Below are 23,459 nucleotides of genomic sequence, written 5' to 3' on the forward strand. Positions count from 1 at the left end.
GTGAAATACGGTGAGCATGAAAAACGACACTGGGCCGCCTGATGGAAAGGGCTGGGGTGCTGAGAAAATAGTCCCAGGAGATGAGGAGACATGTGGAGAGCAGTGCGTCACTCCGTACAGAATCGCGTAACACTTCATTTATATTGCGTCGTTCAACAGTGTTGTGTGGCAAAAAGAGCCGATATACAAGCTCACACAGCCGCGTGATCACCTGATTGGCTTCAGCCTCACGAGGTAGAGTGACTGTCTGTGAACCTAGGGGTGCGTTCGGAAATGCGCACCGGGAATGTGGTCAGTTTGTTGAGTGTGGTGGGCGGTGACGTCACAGTGTGCCTTATTTACGAACGACCACAGCTGTGACGCATTCACACCGCCGACACCGGACAACCCCAGCTTCAGGGTAGGGTCGCTCAGTGCGGGCATTCGGCACACCCGGTGCTCAGCGCACTGGATTTTCGAACGACAACGCACCGAGTGCACTGAATAAACGAACGACAAGAGAGCACACCAGTGCGTTCAGGGCGCATTTCCGAACGCACCCAAAGGGCTCCCGGTTCACCTGCCATGCCAGGTGGTACCTGGGATCAGGGTCAGGGGTCCATGAGCCCATTCACTAGTGGTCCACACCACCAGTCTTTTATTTCTGATATCAAACAAGATCAAACGCAGTCACGCATATCCACGAATCCTTTGAAGGCAGGTGCTGGATCTAAAATGAACGGAGATCAAAAAGCAAGAAAGGACCGCACACTGTAGCTCCGAATGACAATGTTTATGGCTCACTCTCACTATTGTTTTGGGTAGCTAGCCTACTTAATCAAGCAAAAGAGAGTAATAGTAATTAACAACCCATTGAAACTCATTGTGCGTGACTCGTTAAGCACCTCAACGACGTGCTAAATGTTAATATTTTAACAACAACATTCATGGCCACAACAAACCTGTAACAGATTACTACGAAAACATTCCTGCTTCTTTTCAGTAGGCACATAGAATTACAATACGACAGGACCTAATGTAATGGCTCGAAAAGTGAGATTCAGATTAATTTCCAAGTCTTCACTGAGCACAATTGGAGCTATAAATATTCATATTCATTAAAAAATTCCCAGCTGGTAGCTCATTTCACTGACGGCGATGAGGAATGTGTACCGAAACTTGCTTACCTGTGCGACACATTCAGCCTCTGCTCAATGAACTCTGTCACTTGAGAATGGAAAACAGAATTTAATTTGGCAGATCGAGTGGCTGCATTCAAAGCCAAAGAGGAACAATGGGGGCAGACGATTGAACAGAGGGCATATTTCACATGTTCCTAAGAAGGGACTTGGGGAGAGACTGAGACCTTTCTTCTGCCAGCTGCCGCTGGTGTGCGATCACATACTGTAGTGTTTACTTTCCACTGCTAACCACAAAAGACCCACCGCCATGTGCAATGTTTGTAAATGAAAATGGAACAAAACAGTAAAAAAAAAAAATCATGCATGGCAAAGCGATTTGCAGTTACAAAATATGAGTTCAGAGAATAGAGAAGAAACAAAGGGAAAAAGTAAGATAACGGGAAAACAATATAAAATACAACCCATTATGTATCAAAGTATAAAGAGTATGTGCTCAGCTATACATTGTGGGTTCATAATTAATAGGCCTACAACAAATGTCATAGTTTATCTCAATCAAGTAAAAGTCCTATAGGGTGGGGGCAGCTTTTATCCTTAAAGGGAGTTCGTGTCACAACCTTGGTGCCAACACAGCAAAGGCGCGGTCACCCGCACCACTGTGCAAGACCATGGAGTGTTCCTATACAACCGACTGCCAGATCTGAGTGACCTCGGAGCTGGGGGGATTGATCTAAAAGTTCCACAATATAGGGAGGTGCTAGACCGTTACAGGCTTCGAAGTGAATTCATTTTTTTTTTTTTATAGAGGGGGACAGACAGTAGGCTGACAGGAAATGGGGGAGAGAGATGGGGGAGTGACATGCAGTAAAGGCCATCGGGATAGGGAGTCGAACCCGCGGCACAGTGCCAGACTCAGCCTACCGGCCAAGGTGCCTGGACCGCTGAGCCATGGCCCAGGCCCAAACAAGTGAATTCTTAAAATGTCACTCTACACTACTAGATACTGTACAAGGGTTTACAAACAAGGTGCAGATGAATGGTGGGGAGAAGAGTGTTTTTTTCAGGTACGACGATAAGCATTTCTGTTTCTAGTTTTGCAGACGCACGCCTGGTGGATCTCTACAGAGCCAGCCTGAGACCAGACTGCCGCTGTCAACAATCCCCCCCCCCTCGTCAGCCAGCACACAAATCTCACCTACAGACACAGGTTGACGGACACGCACGGGCAGGCAGGCGCACACACACACACACAGACTAGTGCTTGTTACTGTGCAGGTGCAGACATGCTTCAGGGCAGCCGTGCCATCAGAGCGTAAGAACTAACAGCTCTGCTGACAGGCCACATCTGGACTCTAATCCAGGGGCTGAGTCACTGCAATCAATGTGAGGAAACTTCACCTTGGTAAAGGAAAATCAGGCGTTCTGAAGGACACAGGTATGTGGCGCACACACACACACACACACACACACACACACACACAGGGACAGACAGAGTGAAGCTGCCGTTTATCACCTTCTGCCGGAACCTGCAGTCTGTCCCCTGATAATGACACGTGCGCGTGTGTGTGTGTGTGTGTGTGTGTGTGTGTGTGTGTGTGTGTGTGTGTGTGTGTGTGTGTGTGTGTGTGTGGAACTATAGTCATGCTGCTGGTGGTGATAAGAGGTTTCATGCACTTATGTGCAAGCTCATGCCTCCCGACCATTTTGGCGTATATTGTGTTGCAGGTGTGCTTGGCCCAGACTAGTGGTCTTTCAGTTTGGTCAAAAACATGTTTTTCAAGTTGGAGGAGGATGAGTGGAAATGGAACATTTAGTGTGGACTGGGTGTAAGGCCAGGACAATGGGATGCAGGAAGGGTATTTAATTCACTGCCACTGAGGTCTACAGACGTCATTTCAAATCCAACGCTTCACCGCCATTGATGTCTATGGACGTCAATCGGTGTTTTCAGTGGTTTACAATAGAGGCTCTAGAGACGCTCTTCCGCAACCTGTGAGTTAATTAATCAGAGGCCAACTGGGGAAAAAAAACACAATCACAACAAAACCAAGCCGGAAATATTGTAGTATTATAGGATTTCACAAGAATACAAATTGCTCTGCTTTCTGTTCCCAGGCAGTGTTTTTGGTGAAAACAAGCTATATTCAACTGCCAATAACTAAAGAACAGAACAAGGCGGAAACACACTTTTCACCCCTGATGAAAGTAGAGACTCTCTCCTTTCTTTTGAGATATTTGGTGTTTACATAGAACAAAATATTCTCTGGGTCTTGAAAGATTAGTAAGAATGCTCAAAAACCTTGCACAAAGCTGGCAGTGGCTGCAGACAGTTCTAGAGAAACTTTGGCTGTTAATGAGTTAAACCTGGTGTCCCTATTTTGGGCAACTTTTCAAATAAATCAATTCATTCTAAATTCAAAAACTGTTTTCTGAAAAACTGTTACTATATCAGTTGTCCTCAAACGTTTTCATGTCAAGGACCCCCAAAATTATATGTATTTGGCCATGGACGCCCATCTCAAAATATTTTGTTCCGGGGACCCCAGAAGCAAAGATTTTAGTTTAAAATGTTTGCTTTGAAAACAAACATATACACCGGTAGTCTGGGGCGTAAGTGGTTCAACAACAATGTGAGAAGAAGAGCAGAGCTAGTAGTGGGAGTACGGCCAGGAGATGCAGAGAGAGCATCTGTCGTTTACACAACAGTGGTGGGACCCAGCTAGAGCGCCTGGGCAGAGGATGAATCCAAAGTAGCAAAGTTTGGGTGTGAGAAGAACAAGAAAAAGTGTAGAGGCAGACACAGAGAGACTAGCCTGGGCACCATTTCATTTGGGTATATGATCCTGTCGGGAGCGGATGATAGTCGACAGGCAGGAACAACAGGGCGGCAACTTCCTTTTCCCTCAAACCGATTTTTCGCAACAAAAGCTACAGGCTACGAGAGCTTTTATTGAGAAAAATCGGTTTGAGGGAAAAGGAAGTTGCCGGCCCGTTGTTCCTGCCCGTCGACTACAAAACAATACTACAACATGACGTAACGATATCATCCGCTCCCGACCGGATCATACGGACTTTTGAAACAGAGACCAGGCTTTCCTCCGAGGTGGTGGAAAGCCTGGTGAGGCGAGGTTACAGAGAGACCAGGTGGGGGAGCAGGGCTAACGAGGTGGTGGTGTAGAGGCAGACACAGAGAGACCAGGTGAGGGAGCAGGGCTAACGAGGTGGTGGTGTAGAGGCAGACACAGAGAGACCAGGTGGGGGAGCAGGGCTAACGAGGTGGTGGTGGTGTAGAGGCAGACACAGAGAGACCAGGTGGGGGAGCAGGGCTAACGAGGTGGTGGTGTAGAGGCAGACACAGAGAGACCAGGTGGGGGAGCAGGGCTAACGAGGTGGTGGTGTAGAGGCAGAAACAGAGAGAGACCAGGTGGGGGAGCAGGGCTAACGAGGTGGTGGTGTAGAGGCAGACACAGAGAGACCAGGTGGGGGAGCAGGGCTAACGAGGTGGTGGTGGTGTAGAGGCAGACACAGAGAGACCAGGTGGGGGAGCAGGGCTAACGAGGTGGTGGTGTAGAGGCAGACACAGAGAGACCAGGTGGGGGAGCAGGGCTAACGAGGTGGTGGTGTAGAGGCAGACACACAGAGACCAGGTGGGGGAGCAGGGCTAACGAGGTGGTGGTGTAGAGGCAGACACAGAGAGACCAGGTGGGGGAGCAGGGCTAACGAGGTGGTGGTGGTGTAGAGGCAGAAACACAGAGAGACCAGGTGGGGGAGCAGGGCTAACGAGGTGGTGGTGTAGAGGCAGACACAGAGAGACCAGGTGGGGGAGCAGGGCTAACGAGGTGGTGGTGTAGAGGCAGAAACACAGAGAGACCAGGTGGGGGAGCAGGGCTAACCAGGTGGTGGTGTAGAGGCAGACACAGAGAGACCAGGTGGGGGAGCAGGGCGGTGTGGTGGTGGTGTAGAGGCAGACACACAGAGACCAGGGGGGGGAGCAGGGCTAACGAGGTGGTGGTGTAGAGGCAGACACAGAGAGACCAGGTGGGGGAGCACAGAGAGACCAGGTGGGGGAGCAGGGCTAACGAGGTGGTGGTGGTTGTACCTTTATCGATGGACGCTCCGGCCATGTGGTAGAAACTCAGGGCTGTGTCCACGTCGTTCACGTTCTTAAGAAACGTGAAGAAGTTCTCCACTTCCTCAAACGAGATACCCTAGAAAGGAGAGAGAGAGGGGGGGGGGGGGGGGAAGTTATTGGTCGAGAAAACTGTGTTTTTTGTGGTGAAAACTGGTGGTGTTTGAGTATTCGTAGTATTGTTGTTTTTCTCTGCCGCGCGCCACTCTCTCCGTTGCACTTGGAAAGGCTCACAGTAGTGATGTAATCATCCATGAAAATATCAAACAGAATTGAAATGTGTCAGGACAGCCCCGCCCCTCGCCTGTGAGGAAATCAGGAGGTTTAAGATTGGATGTTTGAACTGCTCACAATACAAGCCTAGAACAGAACCCTCCATCAGACTAGAACAGAACCCTCCATCAGGGAACCCTCCATCAGGGAACCCTCCATCAGGCTAGAACAGAACCCTCCATCAGACTAGAACAGAACCCTCCATCAGGGAACCCTCCATCAGGCTAGAACAGAACCCTCCATCAGACTAGAACAGAACCCTCCATCAGGGAACCCTCCATCAGGCTAGAACAGAACCCTCCATCAGACTAGAACAGAACCCTCCATCAGGCTAGAACCCTCCATCAGACTAGAACAGAACCCTCCATCAGGCTAGAACAGAACCCTCCATCAGGCTAGAACAGAACCCTCCATCAGGCTAGAACAGAACCCTCCATCAGACTAGAACAGAACCCTCCATCAGACTAGAACAGAACCCTCCATCAGGCTAGAACAGAACCCTCCATCAGGCTAGAACAGAACCCTCCATCAGGCTAGAACAGAACCCTCCATCAGACTAGAACAGAACCCTCCATCAGGCTAGAACAGAACCCTCCATCAGACTAGAACAGAACCCTCCATCAGGCTAGAACAGAACCCTCCATCAGGCTAGAACAGAACCCTCCATCAGGCTAGAACAGAACCCTCCATCAGGGAACCCTCCATCAGGCTAGAACAGAACCCTCCATCAGGCTAGAACAGAACCCTCCATCAGACTAGAACAGAACCCTCCATCAGACTAGAACAGAACCCTCCATCAGACTAGAACAGAACCCTCCATCAGGCTAGAACAGAACCCTCCATCAGGCTAGAACAGAACCCTCCACCAGGCTAGAACAGAACCCTCCATCAGACTAGAACAGAACCCTCCATCAGGGAACCCTCCATCAGGCTAGAACAGAACCCTCCATCAGGCTAGAACAGAACCCTCCATCAGACTAGAACAGAACCCTCCATCAGGCTAGAACAGAACCCTCCATCAGACTAGAACAGAACCCTCCATCAGACTAGAACAGAACCCTCCATCAGACTAGAACAGAACCCTCCATCAGACTAGAACAGAACCCTCCATCAGACTAGAACAGAACCCTCCATCAGGCTAGAACAGAACCCTCCATCAGGCTAGAACAGGGAACCCTCCATCAGGCTAGAACAGAACCCTCCATCAGGCTAGAACAGAACCCTCCATCAGACTAGAACAGAACCCTCCATCAGGCTAGAACAGAACCCTCCATCAGGCTAGAACAGAACCCTCCATCAGGCTAGAACAGAACCCTCCATCAGACTAGAACAGAACCCTCCATCAGGCTAGAACATAACCCTCCATCAGACTAGAACAGAACCCTCCATCAGGCTAGAACAGGGAACGCCCCTCCCCCGACTACCCAAAATCACCTAGCGTATCCAATAGTGTGAGCCCAATTAAGTGTAAACTAAATTTACATAATTTCGACTGAAGTAAACTGTGAGGATAATACGACATTTGCCAAAAAATAAATTAGGCTTTAGGAAACAGCTGGGAGGCACTATCTGACACACAGATAAATAATGAGACGCGAACGGAGGAGACAGTTGCTCTAACACACACACACACACACACTTTACCATTTACACATTTTTCATGCATTAGTACTGAATACCACTGAAGTTACCTCAGCGCCGCGCGCACACGCACAAGCACACACACGCACACGCACACGCGCACACCACCAACTGTCACAATACTGATGGTGGCATATGCTTCAAAAGCAGCTGGTGGTACAGTGAATGCCACTTTTAATTTACCTCACAGGTATGGCAGAAAGACAATACAGGGAAACGTATAAGAAGAGACGACAAGCAGAGAAAGGAAGGATGAGAAAGAGAGATGCTGACTGCAAGTCTCTATTCCCCTGAGCTTCAGCAGCTCTGCCTAGTAGCCCGAGAGGAATATAGTATATATATAGAACGTGTGTGTGTGTGTGTGTGTGTGTGTGTGTGTGTGTGTGTGTGTGTGTGTGTGTGTGTGTGTGTGTGTGTGTGTGTGTGTGTGTGTGTGTGTGTGTGTGTGTGTAGTGAAGGGGGGTGCCCATTTGATAACCTGCTGAAGCCACCCAACTCCTGTCTAGTTGAGGTATGCGCTCAAGCCTAGCCTTGGCTCAGGGAGGAGGACGCCCCTGCCATGCAGAGTCCCGTCGGTGCCTTGAGGGAAGGAGAGACGGAGAGCGCGATGCAACTGGCCCACAGATGGCGCAGAAGCGAGTACCTGCAAAGGTGGGCCTGTTGCGATACCCTTATCGTATTTTGCATATATATATGTATGTATGTATGTATGTATGTATGTATGTATGTATATACCATACATACATACATACATACATACATACATACATACATACATACATACATACATACATACATACATACATACATACATACATACATACATACATACATACATACATACATACATACATACATACATACATACATACATACATACATACATACATACACACACACACACATACGTTTCCACCCCTCCGTCTTCTTCTCTTTTTGCTAATTGAGGCATTTAACCAGTGGCCTTAGCCAAGTTTGACATCTGTGATACATATATGCAAATCACAGAGCCCCCACATTACATGCTTGCTATCCTGGGGAGGTGAGAGAGAGAGAGAGAGGGAGAGAGAGAGAGAGAGAGAGAGAGAGAGAGAGAGAGAGAGAGAGAGAGAGCAAGAGAGAGAGAGACTACTGCAGTGCCTTTGGGCATGTGCATACTGGAGGTGTAACATGAATAGAGCTAATTAAGTGACAGGGCTCATTTACCGTGACGTGGGCACCGGCGGTCCGAGACCACCTGTCACACCAACCGCTTGAGTAAGAGGGAGAGCTTATAAACACTCTCTCTGCATAGTAAAACGTGCCATATAGAACCCCTATATACTTTGTTAACTGGGTTCCCCAGGTTGTCTATACCATCTCTCTCCTATTTTTCCCCTCTACATCTTCACCGGAAAATAGCCAGTTTACAAGATCCCAATGCAATGTATTTTCCCCGTTTTGCGCCCAGAATAGGGACGGTAGTGTTGTGTTCACGTGGTAAATTTTTACTCGAGTCAAAATGGAGCCGGTGTTGCTGTGTGTGCTTTTCTTCCTGCCTTCCATATGCATCCCAGCAGGCCATTTCTCTTGCTCGCTGCATTGTGGCAATGTCTCTGACAGGGAGGGGGGGGGGGGGGGGTTGGGGGAGAGCAGCACACCAGAGGCACGAGCAAAGGAAAAGTAGAAATGTTTCCCCGTGACCACCTTGCACTACCAGTTGCCAATATTCCACCCCAAACGGGAACCGAGTACTGGGATAATTGATGAATATCAGAGCTGAGCCGAGTGGTTAAGACTATTCACAGTGGAGTGCGGAGGCCCGATCGTGGGGGATCAGCATCAGGGTGCTTTTGTATGCAGGCGGTGGATGATGGAGCTGAGAGAGAGAGAGGGCGAGCGTCGGGCAGGTCGTCAGAGTCTGACACTGCCATCCTCCACCGGTGATTTCCTTTCATCTACACACAGGTGCGCGCATGCACAAGTGCGCACACACACACACACACACACACACACACACACACACACATGACCGATTGCTCATCCCTCAGGCCCTTGTCTACTTCCACATTCACAATGCTATATTTCAGTGACCTGACTCCGCCAGATGGAAGAAGCCTGCTTCACGTATTGTGAACTTATTGTGAACTCAATACCGCCCCATCTGGCAGGTATCTGGCAGGTTAATATTTCAGTGATTCTCAATGTTTTTCATTTCAACAACCCTGTTTGATATGCATTAAACCAGTGGCCCTCATTTGATGAACTTGTTTTTCCTTTTCTCTACAATCTACATTGTAAAATCCTGTATTCATTAAACTGTGAGTGTGTCTATTTGTCCACTCTCAGCGTTACAGACCCGTTACCGGTTCTTAACTATAAATCATCTAGCTGTGGACCCCCTGGACCCCCCTCAAGGACCCCTGGGGGTCCCCGGACCCCACGTTGAGAACCAGTGTTATATTTCACGCATTAGTACACACACACACACACACACACACACACACACACACACACACACACACACACACACACACACACACACACACACACACACACACACACACACACACACACACACACACACACACACACACACACACACACACACACACACACACACACACACACACACACACACACACACACACCTGTGCATCCTTGAACATCTTCTTCAGGCCCTTCTGCATCAGTTTGAGTTTGCGGGACTGGACACCGCTGTACACCAGCAGCATGCCTCCAAACTGCCTCTCTGTGATTCGACCGTCCACGGGGTCGTTCCTCTCAAACTACGGAGGAGTGGAGAGAGAGATATTAGAGCCGGACCCGTGGGAGATTTTTTTGGTCCATTCCTGATTTTGGAGAATAAGCGGTAATAATCAGTGGTCTAGGACCTAGACCACTGATTATTACCGATAATTTGTAAAAAACAAAACAAGAAAAGCAACGTTTTATGAACATTTTGCCGGCTATTTCTGAACATTCTGAACTTTAAAACTTTCTAAACATATTTTAGCCTATAATGACATCCCGATAATAGGTTTTTTGACGTCGACAGTTTTCTGAAATACCCATGTTTCTATGTCAGTGGTTCTCAAACTATTTCATGTCAAGGACCCCTAGAATTATTTGTAATTGGCCGCCGACCCCCATCTGAAAATATGTTGTTCCAGGGACCCCCCCCCAGAAGCAAAGATTTAAAAACGTTCGCTCTGAAAGAATATATATTCAAAGATTACATATCATTTTTGGGGTCCTTGACATGACATATTGAGCACCACTGATACAGAAACATAGGTATTTCAGAAAACTGTCAAGATTTCGAAGAACATTTTTTTAGAATTTCTCAGGTCTAAATGGGTTAATCCATTGAGACCTGGAACGCATCCATGTCACGTTAGCGTTTAACCACATTAACCATTAACCCATTTTGGGGCGGGAACCCGTTTTGGTGTTTTAAACATTGTTATAATTTAGCTATTGAAAAATAGCAGATCTACAAGCTCATAGCGCGCCACCGAGTGGCGCGCTATGAACTTGTAGGTCTGCTATTTTTGAAAAATCGTTAAAATGTGCCTCAAATCTTTCCGAAAATTGTCATGATTTAGAAAACTATTTTTTTTAAATTTCGACGTCAGGCCTGAATGGGTTAAAGATTGCGTGCCGGGCACAGTTGCAAAGGATGAAGGGAGGAGGGGACGGAATAGAGAGAGAGATGAAACAGTAAATACTGGTGTCAGCCTTCAAGTTGAATCACGCCTGGGGGTTGGCGGCGCGGCGACATTAATTCTGCATGTGCATTTTTATAGCGTTCCAATGGAGCATGGGTAGCAACAGTGGGGCCTGGCCGCGTCAGGTCAATACGGCTGATTTACATCTGTGGGCCACTTGACAGCCGAGGGGGGCTCCTGCTCAGGCTGCCCCCTCCCCTCGCCCGCAGCCAGCTTTCAAAATGCTAATTCCAACACACTTCTGACAGCGGCGGTTTCACGAAGGCATGACAAGGCCAAAATAAAAGCCTGCAAAGGGAATGACTTGGGAGAGTGTTGCCGGGGCTGCCCCGGTCCCCCCCCCCGGTCCCCCCCGACGCGTTCCTGCACACATGGAAGTCCGTCTTGGTGAGTCGAATGGGTGATTAAACGACTGCAGCGCGGCTTTTCCACTTCACTGTGCATGGACGGACACGCTCGGGTAGGCTCATAAAGAAAGAACCACGAACATACCCTCTGGTTGCTCCGATTCTCCCATTTCACGCCCTCTCCATCAAAAAGTTCTGCCCTTTTTACGCATGTGAATTTGAATTTGAATCACATTTTACACTAAATGTGTGAATATATAGGAAATACAGAAGTGAGTCAGACAGTGAGGCCAGATTTATACTTTGTTGTACGACGGTATCGCGTGCCGAAAAAAGCATAAATAAAATACACGTTGCATCCAAGATTATGATAGTTAACGGAAACTAGCTTGTAGATCAGGTATTTCTGGCCCGTGTTCAACAGAGCGTAAATCAAGCACGAGAGAGAAAACGAGTAGGAACATAAGCAACTGGAGGCCATCCGGCCATGAAGAAGATTTATTTTAGGTGCTGAATTAAAGCCCAAGCAGTGATGCAGCATCAGCAATTAGAGGGAGAGAGTAGAGGGAGGGAGGGGGAGATAGAGAGGGAGGGAGGGAGGGAGGTAGGGAGGGGGAGATAGAGAGGGAGGGGGAGATAGAGAGGGAGGGAGGTAGGGGGAGATAGAGAGGGAGGGAGGGAGGGAGGGAGGGGGAGATAGAGAGGGAGGGGGAGATAGAGAGGGAGGGAGGTAGGGGGAGATAGAGAGGGAGGGAGGTAGGGGGAAAGAGAGGGAGGGAGGGAGGGATTGAGGGAGGGAGGGAGGGGGAGATAGAGAGGGAGGGAGGGAGGGAGGGGGAGATAGAGAGGGAGGGAGGGAGGGAGGGGGAGATAGAGATAGAGGCATTGACACAGAGTCTTAAAGATGAGGATGGTCCAGTGTTAACTGCTGTTTTATCATTTGACTCCTTGAAGCAGCAGAGCATTAACGACACGGCAGGTCTCTGGCAGAGAGAAGTCGCTTCGGATGGCATGTCGGCAGAACTAGCGGTCACGCTAATTAATAAGAGGAACCACATGGTGTGCTCCACACACAGCAATCAGCACTTGTTACGGTGGAGGGAAGACATGCAAGGGGTGCTGAGGTGGGAGGGGGAAGGAAAAGGGAGTATAAGTCAACTTTCAAAGCCCAGACATACAGTAATATACCCCTCACAAGCTCTTCTGCACAGACACCATACTAGAGACATGCAGTAATATACCCTCACAAGCTCTTCTGCACAGACACCATACTAGAGACATGCAGTAATATACCCTCACAAGCTCTTCTGCACAGACACCTTACTAGTTATTCAGTAATATACCCTCACAAGCTCTTCTGCACAGACACCTTACTAGTTATTCAGCTTTCTTCACCCGTTACGCTGGGTTCACTCACTGGACATAGAAGTGGCATGAATTGCTGCAAGGCGACGGGTGCCCCAGTCAATTTGCTTTTGGCAACGCATGTTAAATCGATTGGACCGTTCATAACTGCCCAAGTAGCATTGCACAGCTCCACATCCTGCCCCTGATGTTCGGTGATATTGTGGGCATCTAGTGTATGATTATAGCAGCAGTTTGCAGCGCATCCATGTCCAATGTGAACGCAGCATTCCTTTGTCTCCTTTCGTTAGTCGTGGTCATGACTGCCCACGGTTCTTTTTTGGCGACACAACTCTTTTTTTCTTTTTTTTTTCTTTTATCCCACGATTTTGTAACCCATTTTTCACCCCCGTGTCAATTATCTAATGTGATCCTGGGCTCTACACACCCACCGCCAACCTGGGGAGAGCAACGGACTTGGAACTCAGGCTTCCTTCATGCCTGAGTGTCCAAGTTGCTCCTTTTACACCTGACAGGGGGGAGTTTCCCTGGTTGGACGTAGCACGTGGAAGGAACACGTTATTCCAACCAGTTCCTTTCCCCTCCATCAGGCGCCCCAGCTGGCCAGGGGGAGGCAGTTTAGAGACCAGGATTACTGCGACACAACTCTTAGCACACCTGGCAAAAACTGCTGTACGAGAACAACATGAGAATAGGTTGACAGGAGGAATAAAATCAAACCTCTAGTTTGAGCACGTCTTGCTGTAGTTTCCTCTGGAACTCCAGGAAGCTGCCGATGGTGAGCTTGCCCTTAAGGTCGGCTCCAAAGAAATAGGTGGTGAGTGCGGAGCTACAACCAGCCGTCTTCAGGGTGTTCCCCGTGGTGGAGCGGTCTCTGTGTCGCATGCCCATACTGGTCTGAGAGCGGATGATGCTCTGTACCTGGAGAGCATGAAGACATGATGATATTCAACAAAGAAAAAAATACCTTTATATTAACACATTTCTTCTATTTCCATTCTTTCCACTTAGTAATTATGCTAATACTGGATTCCTTGTGTATTTCAGTCACTGCTAACTCCTAGCAGTGATAAGGTGATAATGCTAACAGTTCAGTTGGAATGCCCAGCCAAGGTGGCGGATTCAAATCCATAGTCTCAGTCATCTGAGCGCCTGTGTTAACAACTGTATGTATAGTGAATTGAAGTCCCTTAGGAACGGAAAAATAAATAAAAATAAAAGAGGATGTCCCAAGTAAAGGTGATGAGCTAGTACAATTTATTCAGTTGCCACCCCCATTTTAACCCATTTTGACATTCTAAAAATGTCTTCTACATCCTGACAGTTTTCTGAAAAAGCTATGTTTCTATGTCAGTGGTTCTTTGGTTTTTCAAAAATAGCAGACCTACAAGCTCGTAGCGCGCCACTCGGTGGCGCGCTATGAGCTTGTAGATCTGCTATTTTTCAATAGCTAAAGCATAACATAATGCTAACACCAAAAGGGGTTCCCGCCCAGAATGGGTTAAACAAGTCTATTAGTGAAGGAAGACGCTCACATAAGAGCCTCTTTGACGAGGTCTGAGTGACATTTGAAAAAACACCCCTACAAAAGCGATAATGGGAGCAGTGGTAATGCTGTAGTGATACTGAGACGCCCATCAGACCTAATGGCAGAGAGTTGTTAGTCTGTAATACAATAGCGTTGCTCTTCTTCTTACTCTGGTCTTGTGCTAGTAGAGTACATCAGGACAGCGCTTATCCTTATTGCCTCTTTGTGTAATATGGCTTATTGTCATTTTCACAGGGGTTCCCAGACTGTGGTGCGTGCACCCCTTGTGGTGCGTGCACCCCTTGTGGTGCGTGCACCCCTTGTGGTGCGTGCACCCCTTGTGGTGCACGCACCCCTTGTGGTGCGCGCACCCCTTGTGGTGCGCGAACGCCTTCTAGGGGGTGCGTGACATGAAAAGGGTAGTTTTATGGTGTTATTTAGCAGCACAAACGGCAAAATCTGGTAAAACACTGTTGTAAGATGTAGTATAGAGCAGCCACGGGAGCATACAGGAGCTGCAGTCTCTCAGTGCAGTGACATTCTGTGATTGTTTTCCATAATCATATTTAAAATGTATAATGTTCAGCCAAATACAACGATACTTGGCGTTGGGGGGGTGCGTCAGCTAGGTCAGGAGGTAACAGGGGGTGCACGGCCAATAGAATCTGGATGTGGATATAGTGGTATATTCCATTGTAATGATAAGGCGTGCCGATGTGGTACGTATATCTGAATTGTATTTTTCAAGGGTGTGCTGCTGAAGCCTAACCTGCTCAAACTCCTCCAGATCCACATCTCCATCGCCGTTCAAATCAAACATCTTGAAGGCAATCTCAAAGTTCCTCTGGGGAGCTAGACACCACAGGAGACACACACAGACACCACAGGAGACACACACAGACACCACAGGAGACACACATACAGAACGTCAGGGACACAGCGCGTGCGTGCGTGCGTGCGTGCGTGCGTGCGTGCGTGCGTGCGTGCGTGCGTGCGTGCGTGCACACGTGTATCACGTCAAGAAAAATGAGATATTTTTTGGATGGAGTGTTAAATGGACTGAGTGTCCTGCCTGTGTGCTAATGAACGACTTGTCCTTGAGAATCTCTCAGTGACAATCTCATACCAACGCGCCGGCAACCGTTTATTTTATTTGATAACGATGAATGGTTAAGTCAAGCTGGGAATAAAAGTTTACTGGCCTTTTAGAAAAGAGGGGACCTAGAGCCCCACTGCCATTAGTCTGTGACTGTCGACACATTCATAATAGAATGCCAGTCTCAAGGCAAGTACATCCTGTACATCAACATAGCCGTAGATCAGTTATAGATAAAACAAAGTAACACTCTTTCAGTGAAACAAGATAACTAGTGTAGATAACTTGCCAGACAAACCGTTATCAGTTGTAACACCTGACAGTGATTTACACTCCACTGAGCCGGACGATCATTCTGGCCTAGCTAGCATTATTATATCAGACATTTGTAAAGCAGAATGAACAGTGAAATCCCCAGGGATGTGCTTGTTTCTTTTCTTTTGGGTTTTTTTTAAGCTGGCAAAGCAGGGAAACAAAAACACAAAGCATATACGGGACAAACAAGCAATCCTGACAGTATTTAATGGACCCTATACCAGCAGAGGTCTGACGTGTTTACCCCATTGATTACTGCAAACCGTTTCCCAACGCATGCTGTGGTTTGGTTGATTTTCGAGGCCGCCATCAGTGGATTCCATTCATTTCAGAATGAAAATCAATTTGCAGAGACCGGAAAACTTGCTCGAGCTAGATAATCCAACACGCTAAATGTCATTGCAAGGTAATTTTGGGTCAAAGTTAGGTCATGCATTTGAATGATTTTCCTAAGTGTGGGCGGATTGATTTGAAAAGTGTAGCAGGGTAGCCAACAATAAATCCCCGGAGAAAAGATTGATTTGTGGAACAAATTTAAAAAACGGCCATGATTTATAATTGACTCACTTATTCAGGTAAGTTCGGCAATGTTCTTTGGAGAAAATGTAAACGAATGCAAAATAAATAAATAAGAAACCTAAACTATAAAATAATGAACAGGAAAAAAAAATTCTATTTGCAACATATAGTCAAAGCTCTGACGGAGCCCTATTTTATACTTTTAAACATTTACAATCAAGCTGATCCCAAAGCTCGGCTATTTCAGAAGGTTGAGGTTGCATAGGGTTCAATCAGAATACATACTGGAGAGCACGGTGGTGAGGAAGATGTAATCGGAGAAGGAGATGAGGCCGCATTCTCCCAGTGTAAAGAAGATACTGTCCTCATCGGCAAACTTCTCCCTCTCCTGGGCGATCTTCTGCTCGGGTGCCAGGAGGGGACCCGACAAGAAGAGAGAGAGAGAGTTGTGTTAGAACCCACAGCGTGGGACGATGCAGGGCTCCCTACAGCGTCTAAAATGGACCCATGGAAGGATGACAGGTTCCTGTGTGTGTGTCTGTGTCTGTGTGTGTCTCCGTGTGTGTCTGAGGCTCATTGAAACCACTTACAATCTGTCAAAAACGTTTAATAAAACAAGCTGACACAACGAGTCATAACAAGTTGTGAGCTCGTAGATCTGCTATGTTCGCTGTCCGTCGTACGTACGACAAAGCGTACGGGATAGGGAGCTGAAGTGGTTTTTAGAGGAGACCCACGTGGCTGAGCTCAGACACGCAAAAAAAGTACACAGACACAAACACAAAAACACGACCGTTGTAAATATATGGTTAAGGAAGGTAACAACAGGCCAGGGGAAGTCGGATCATACCAAGAACTGTCATGCAAGTGCTGTGCATACACATGAAGCCGAACAGGCAGAGAGGGCAGCGCTGCGGGATGCTAGTCTATTAGTATAGTGTGTCCCGGAACATTATCAACAGTGGCTGTACTCACAGTGTGGAAATCGACACAGAGAGAGCGAGACAACACCAAGAAAGAAACACTGTGGCACAAACACAGAGACTATTGATTAACTAGATGTGGAAACACAACCCGGAAATGTATTAATCCTTAAAACAACGAAAGTGACCTTTCTTTCGCTGCCACACACTCTCCAGCTTTCACGCACGCACGCACGCACACACACACACACACACACACACACACACACACACACACACACACACACACACACACACACACACACACACACACACACACACACACACACACACACACACACACACACACACACACACACACACACACACACACACACACACACACTCCTTGTTAGCATGTGTATAGTTACAGCATTGCATGAAAGGTTTGTTTTAATCCACATGAGCACGACAGTGACACACACACACACACACGTGGTAAACGCAGATCCCAGCTATACTGGGGAGGTGGTTCTACCAAAACACACACACTGTACACACACACACACACACACACACAGTACACACACACACAGAGAGAGAGAAGAGAAGAGAAGAGGACAGACAGAGCATGCCTGAGGGGTACGGGACTGGAGGGGGCTGTACGGGCCCACGTGGAGTTACCTCCGTCTGTAAGAGGTCCGGTTCAGGAGGAGGAAGGAGGAGCAGAGACAAACGTTAAAGAGTAGCTCTACAGCTCTGCTTTCTCTAGCAGAGACGAGAGGCCTTTCTCTAGCAGAGAGGAGAGGCCTTTCTCTAGCAGAGAGGAGAGGCCTTTCTCTAGCAGAGAGGAGAGGCCTTTCTCTAGCAGAGAGGAGAGGCCTTTCTCTAGCAGAGAGGAGAGGCCTTTCTCTAGCAGAGAGGAGAGGCCTTTCTCTAGCAGAGAGGAGAGGCCTTTCTCTAGCAGAGAGGAGAGGCCTTTCTCTAGCAGAGAGGAGAGGCCTTGGGCAACACAAAGGCACCATATGTGCTTTCACGTCACCTCACACTAGAACATCCTCCTGTTAATACCAACTTTGAGAGTGCACGAACGTAACCAAACGAACCCACGTCGTACTCTTTTCGTACACTCTCAAAAGCTGGATTAACACACATATGCATGCACATGGAGAAAAACGTTTATTTATTTTCCACCCCCCAACATAAGATTTCAGGAGAGCACTGCTCAATTTCAGAATTCACATTATGTCATTCATGTGTGTGTACGGTAATTCATCATTCGTACATTTGTGTACATGGGGAGCTCGCTGCTTATGCTATAGACGACAGGACAGACAGACGATCACAACACTGTGCTGTTCCTGAGATGCAAGGCTACCACCTGAAGCTGCTCCATTGACAACGACTGGGGAACCGCCTCACAGAATGAGCTTTTAAAAAGAGCTACTGCATTCTAACCGCATGTGTAAAACTACAATCACAGTCCCTGCTTTCAGCTTCTCCAAGTGATATTGTCAATTGGAACCGTTACGTACACTGGTGTTAAGTTACAATTTAGACAAGCAGACGGTAAACTGTATTTTATTTTCCAGCAATGGGGAGGGTGAGGGGGACAATTTAGAAAGCGAGTTCGCAATGTGACATCTGCGCTGGGACCTATTTATATACATCGCATGACAAACATAGCTGAATACTGAAATTGAGTGGTGGTCTCCGCAAGAGAAAGTTATGACCAGATGTAAAAATTACTTCCCCTCCCACGAACACACTCCTTCCGCATGAGATAAAAATGACTGCTAAAAGCAAGTGATATAGCTTTTATGAACTGTATCGCTATCCCCAATTGGCATAGATCTTGATTAAGGTTACTGGCGTGAATATAGAAAAATGTGGTTTTACAGCAACATTTATAATTAATGGCCCCTATGCATAATGAGGAGAGGAGTGAGTGGGTCAGAGAGAGCAGGGTAGGAAGAGAAAAGGTACTATAGAGAGAGAGGGCTATTACTGGAAAAGTAGTACTGCAGAGATATATATATATATATGAGTATGAGAGAGAGCGAGAAAGAGAGACACAGAGAGATGAAAGCCAGCTGCTGCAGGAGTTGGTGTGCACATGTTTTCACGTGTATGTGTGTTTGTATTGGAAGGAGGCTGAGCAAGAGAGAGGGAAAGAAATGGCAAAATGGCTGTCAAAAAGAGCCTAAAGAATTAGCCGATCTACAAACATTGTAGACCGGCTATTGTCGGTGCACGACAGCACCAAGTATGACTCAGGCTAAAGAGAGACACGTAGAGTAGGTGGTGTTGCCCTGTGGTGATGATGCCACTCACACACACACAAAGCTCTCTGGGTCTTAACCCATTTTGGGCGAGAACCCCTTTTGGTGTTAGCATTATGTTATGCTTTAGCTATTGAAAAATAGCAGATCTACAAGCTCATAGCGCGCCACTCGGTGGCGCGCTATGAGCTTGTAAAATAGGTCTGCTATTTTTTTTAAATCGAAGAACCACTGACATAGAAACATAGCCTTTTCAGAAAACTGTCAGGATGTAGAATCTGATCTCAGGTCAAAATGGGTTAAAAAGACCAGCCCGCCCGCACGACATGGGACCGCACGACATGGGACCGCACGACATGGGACATGGAACCATGGAGCCTCATTAGTACGATGGGAATGGAGGCACACTGAATATAATCACTCAGTGTAATAGTCAAGGACAGATATAGCCCCATGGTATAGTTTCAGTGACATTCAAGTACAACCAAATACAGTACTGTCTACAGCCTCAACCCCTTTCACCCTGGTGTCCTTTATGTTGGAGACGTCATTCTAGGCACACAAATAAATGGTGTAAATCTTTTTGAACCTATTTTGACCTGAGATCAGATTCTAAAAATGTCTTCTACATCCCGACAGTTTTCTGAAAAAGCTGTGTTTCTATGTCAGTCGTTCTTCGATTTTTCAAAAATAGCAGACCTGTACAAGCTCGTAGCGCGCCACTCAGTGGCGTGCTATGAGCTTGTAGATCTGCTATTTCTCAATAGCTAAAGCATAACATAATGCTAACACCAAAAGGGGTTCCCGCCCAAAATGGGTTAAGAAATGTACAACCTGCCAACGCAACATCGACACATTATGAGCTTGTAGTTTGGATATATTTTCCCTTTGTTTTATTGAATATGGCATATGTGGTTAACGATTACATACTGGTGCTAAAAGGCTAATCAACTGAGCAAATTGATTTTTTTTTAAACATCACTGCGAGTATGTGTGGGTGGCCGGGAAAAAAAAACACAAACGCAGCTAATGCACAATCAAATAGTCCTTTCATAATCAGCTTCTCTTGTAGCACATGTCCAACATCCTACACGGGAGCCATTCCATCTCTGGATGGCGGTTAATAGCTAAAGCTAACATCTCTCTCTCTCAAACATACACACAATCCCCTGTGCTGCCATGCGTCTCTGACACATTAACACACGCATGATATCTCTCTCTCACACACACACACACACACACACACACACACACACACACACACACACACACACACACACACACACACACACACACACACACACACACACACACACACACACACACACACACACACACAGCTTTAGGTTTCCTTTAGGCTCCGTAGCCCGTTCGACTGGGAGTGTGTGAAGCTCAGGGGCATTATCCTCCCTAGTTCTACATGACTGGTGATGGCTTGGAGGCCCCCCGACCCCCGACCCCCCCCCCCCCCCCCCGACCCCCCTTCGAATCTGTTCTCTCTTGGACGAGGAGCCCATGGGAGAACTTTTGTTGTTTTTAGTTGTACATTTGTGTTGTATTTGTTGTAAACGCAACACAAACTTTGCTCCGAAACACAATTATAATTCTGATGCATGGACCGTTTCTGTCTCAGGGTCAGCACACAGGCTTGGTTAACAGATAAAGCATTTGATTTGTCAACGGTGGTACTTCTAAAACACAATTATCCAAAAGGATCCCCAACTTCTCCGCTCTCGGTTGTACCAAACATTCAACGTACTCTGAACTTCAGTCGACCGGTCTGCGTGTCTTCTGTGTCGGTGCTTCTGACATTTGAGAAGTCTACTTTGTATGTAGGCTGTGTCTGGATGCGTCAGTCACGCCATGGCCAAGTTCAGCAAGCTTGACTCCGAATGACACACTGCCCAGCCATGAGTCCTCTGGGAGCTGATGCAGAAACGCAGAGCTGTGACAGGGCTGGGGGCTGGGCAGCCAGTCACATTTAGCGGTCTCATACACACACATTCACACTTGCTCAGTTAAGGGTATGGTCAGCTTCCTAATGTATTAGACTAGAGATCAGCCCTGTAGCAGTCCCACAATCAAGTTCATCGTGCCCAGAAGGTTAGGAGTGGACTCATGATGGATGCTAAGCATAACTAGCAGCTTGCATGTCAACTCTCTGCTCATATCATGGCTATAGTTCAGTAAACAGTTTTCACGCATTCCATTTTAAAGTTATAAAGTCGGGCTACATAAAAAGGCTATTTAGGATGCACGATTGCACCTTGGGTGAAAATATTGCATCACTAGGTTCAGGATAACATTAGAAAATTGGGTTTGGAAAATAATTTGAGCTGCCAAGGAGAAACCGAATGATTTTATATCTGTATATTGTTGCTTGAATGGGTTCAATCATTCCGCAGATGATGGCGAAGAGATATAAATGTCAATGATGATCCAGCATTGTCTCTGTGGCATTACGACGGAAAACAGACATCTGTTCAAGCCACTTTGAATGAGATACTGGTTCATTCAACACATAATAGACCAATCCTTTTCAATGCGGGCGTCAAAAGAACTGCCAAAATAACCATATTAAACACGCAAGCCAACTGTCAAACACACTCCTGCTCTTTATGTATACAATTGTGAAAACCCTACCACACGTGTGTGCATGTGTGCGCGTGTGTGTGTGTGTGTGTGTGTGTGTGTGTGTGTGTGTGGGGCCTGGCGGCTGGCCTGGGATCCAGTGGCATGTTGGTCCTCATGGCCCACATTAATGCCACTGTACAGACTGCAGTGTTTTGTGAATGATTAGATCTGCTTCCCCCCCCGTCCTCCAACACTGCTGCAGCTGCAGAAACGAGGGAGAGGCTGCACAGCCAGGGACGAGGGAGAGGCTGCACAGCCAGGGACGAGGGAGAGGCTGCACAGCCAGGGACGAGGGAGAGGCTGCACAGCGAGGGACGAGGGAGAGGCTGCACAGCCAGGGACGAGGGAGAGGCTGCACAGCCAGGGACGAGGGAGAGGCTGCACAGCGAGGGACGAGGGAGAGGCTGCACAGCGAGGGAGAGGCTGCACAGCGAGGGACGAGGGAGAGGCTGCACAGCGAGGGACGAGGGAGAGGCTGCACAGCGAGGGAGAGGCTGCACAGCGAGGGACGAGGGAGAGGCTGCACAGCGAGGGACGAGGGAGAGGCTGCACAGCGAGGGACGAGGGAGAGGCTGCACAGCGAGGGACGAGGGAGAGGCTGCACAGCGAGGGACGAGGGAGAGGCTGCACAGCGAGGGACGAGGGAGAGGCTGCACAGCGAGGGACGAGGGAGAGGCTGCACAGCGAGGGACGGGGGAGAGGCTGCACAGCGAGGGACGAGGGAGAGGCTGCACAGCGAGGGACGGGGGAGAGGCTGCACAGCGAGGGACGAGGGAGAGGCTGCACAGCGAGGGACGAGGGAGAGGCTGCACAGCGAGGGAGAGGCTGCACAGCGAGGGACGAGGGAGAGGCTGCACAGCGAGGGAGAGGCTGCACAGCGAGGGACGAGGGAGAGGCTGCACAGCGAGTGCCATATGCTTCTGTATAGTGTCCAGTTCACTGGCGCCAAGACATAAAACGATGGGAACAGCTTCTGAAGATGAAAACCCAAGGCTGTGCAGAGAGACAAAAAGGAAGGAAGGATGCTTTTCATCCGTGAGTCTCCAGGCCGCGAGAGGGTGGCTGTGGCTGACTGCTCTCTCATCTTCCGTACAGGTGAGCCCCTCCTGATGGCAGTGTGACCGACACACAACCGTGGACTGGAACAGGACGCCGGGAGGAGCATAATGTGACAGGCAGACACAGTGGGCAGTGAGTTAGAAGAAGTGGGTATACTATGAAAGACCAGTGTTTCAGAAGAAAAGGGAGTGGCCGAAGGCTCCCGGTCACCCAGTGTGACTGTGCTTTACTACAACTAAGGCACGGTTCTTCTCTTTATTTATTTTCTTGCGGTGCATGCCGCTTGGTCAGGCGCTCCAACCAACACATTATTGGCAGTGTTCTCAGGTGGGCTGCCGGAGGAAGAGAGGGGGGGGGGGTGTAGTTGCATTAATGACTGCTGCAGGGTGGTCAGGGGAGCAGGTGAGATAGGGTGGTCAGGGGAGCGGGTGGGATGTTGTGGTTCTCCGCATGCGGTCAGGCCCTCCCAGTGAAGCTCCATGTGTACCGGAGGAGACATCCGTTTGTCTGCACCCACCCATATGATCATCTGTGTGGG

At 48.1% G+C, this 23,459-nt stretch overlaps 1 protein-coding gene across 2 annotated transcripts in view; it reads right to left on the minus strand.

Moving 5' to 3' along the window:
* The window catches only part of micu1 (mitochondrial calcium uptake 1), a 68,566-nt gene that overhangs the window by 2,503 nt on the left and 42,604 nt on the right, over positions 1-23,459 (minus strand). For both annotated transcript variants that reach the window (XM_079512645.1, XM_079512644.1), the window contains exons 6-10: positions 16,330-16,444; positions 14,884-14,966; positions 13,307-13,507; positions 9,795-9,932; positions 5,221-5,329 (exon numbers count right to left, since the gene is read on the minus strand). In XM_079512645.1, coding sequence (XP_079368771.1) covers positions 5,221-5,329; positions 9,795-9,932; positions 13,307-13,507; positions 14,884-14,966; positions 16,330-16,444 — 646 coding nt within the window. The remainder of the gene's footprint in view (positions 1-5,220; positions 5,330-9,794; positions 9,933-13,306; positions 13,508-14,883; positions 14,967-16,329; positions 16,445-23,459) is intronic.

Source organism: Electrona antarctica, assembly GCF_951216825.1.
Source record: "Electrona antarctica genome assembly, chromosome: 10".
Taxonomy (NCBI): Eukaryota; Metazoa; Chordata; class Actinopteri; order Myctophiformes; family Myctophidae; genus Electrona; species Electrona antarctica.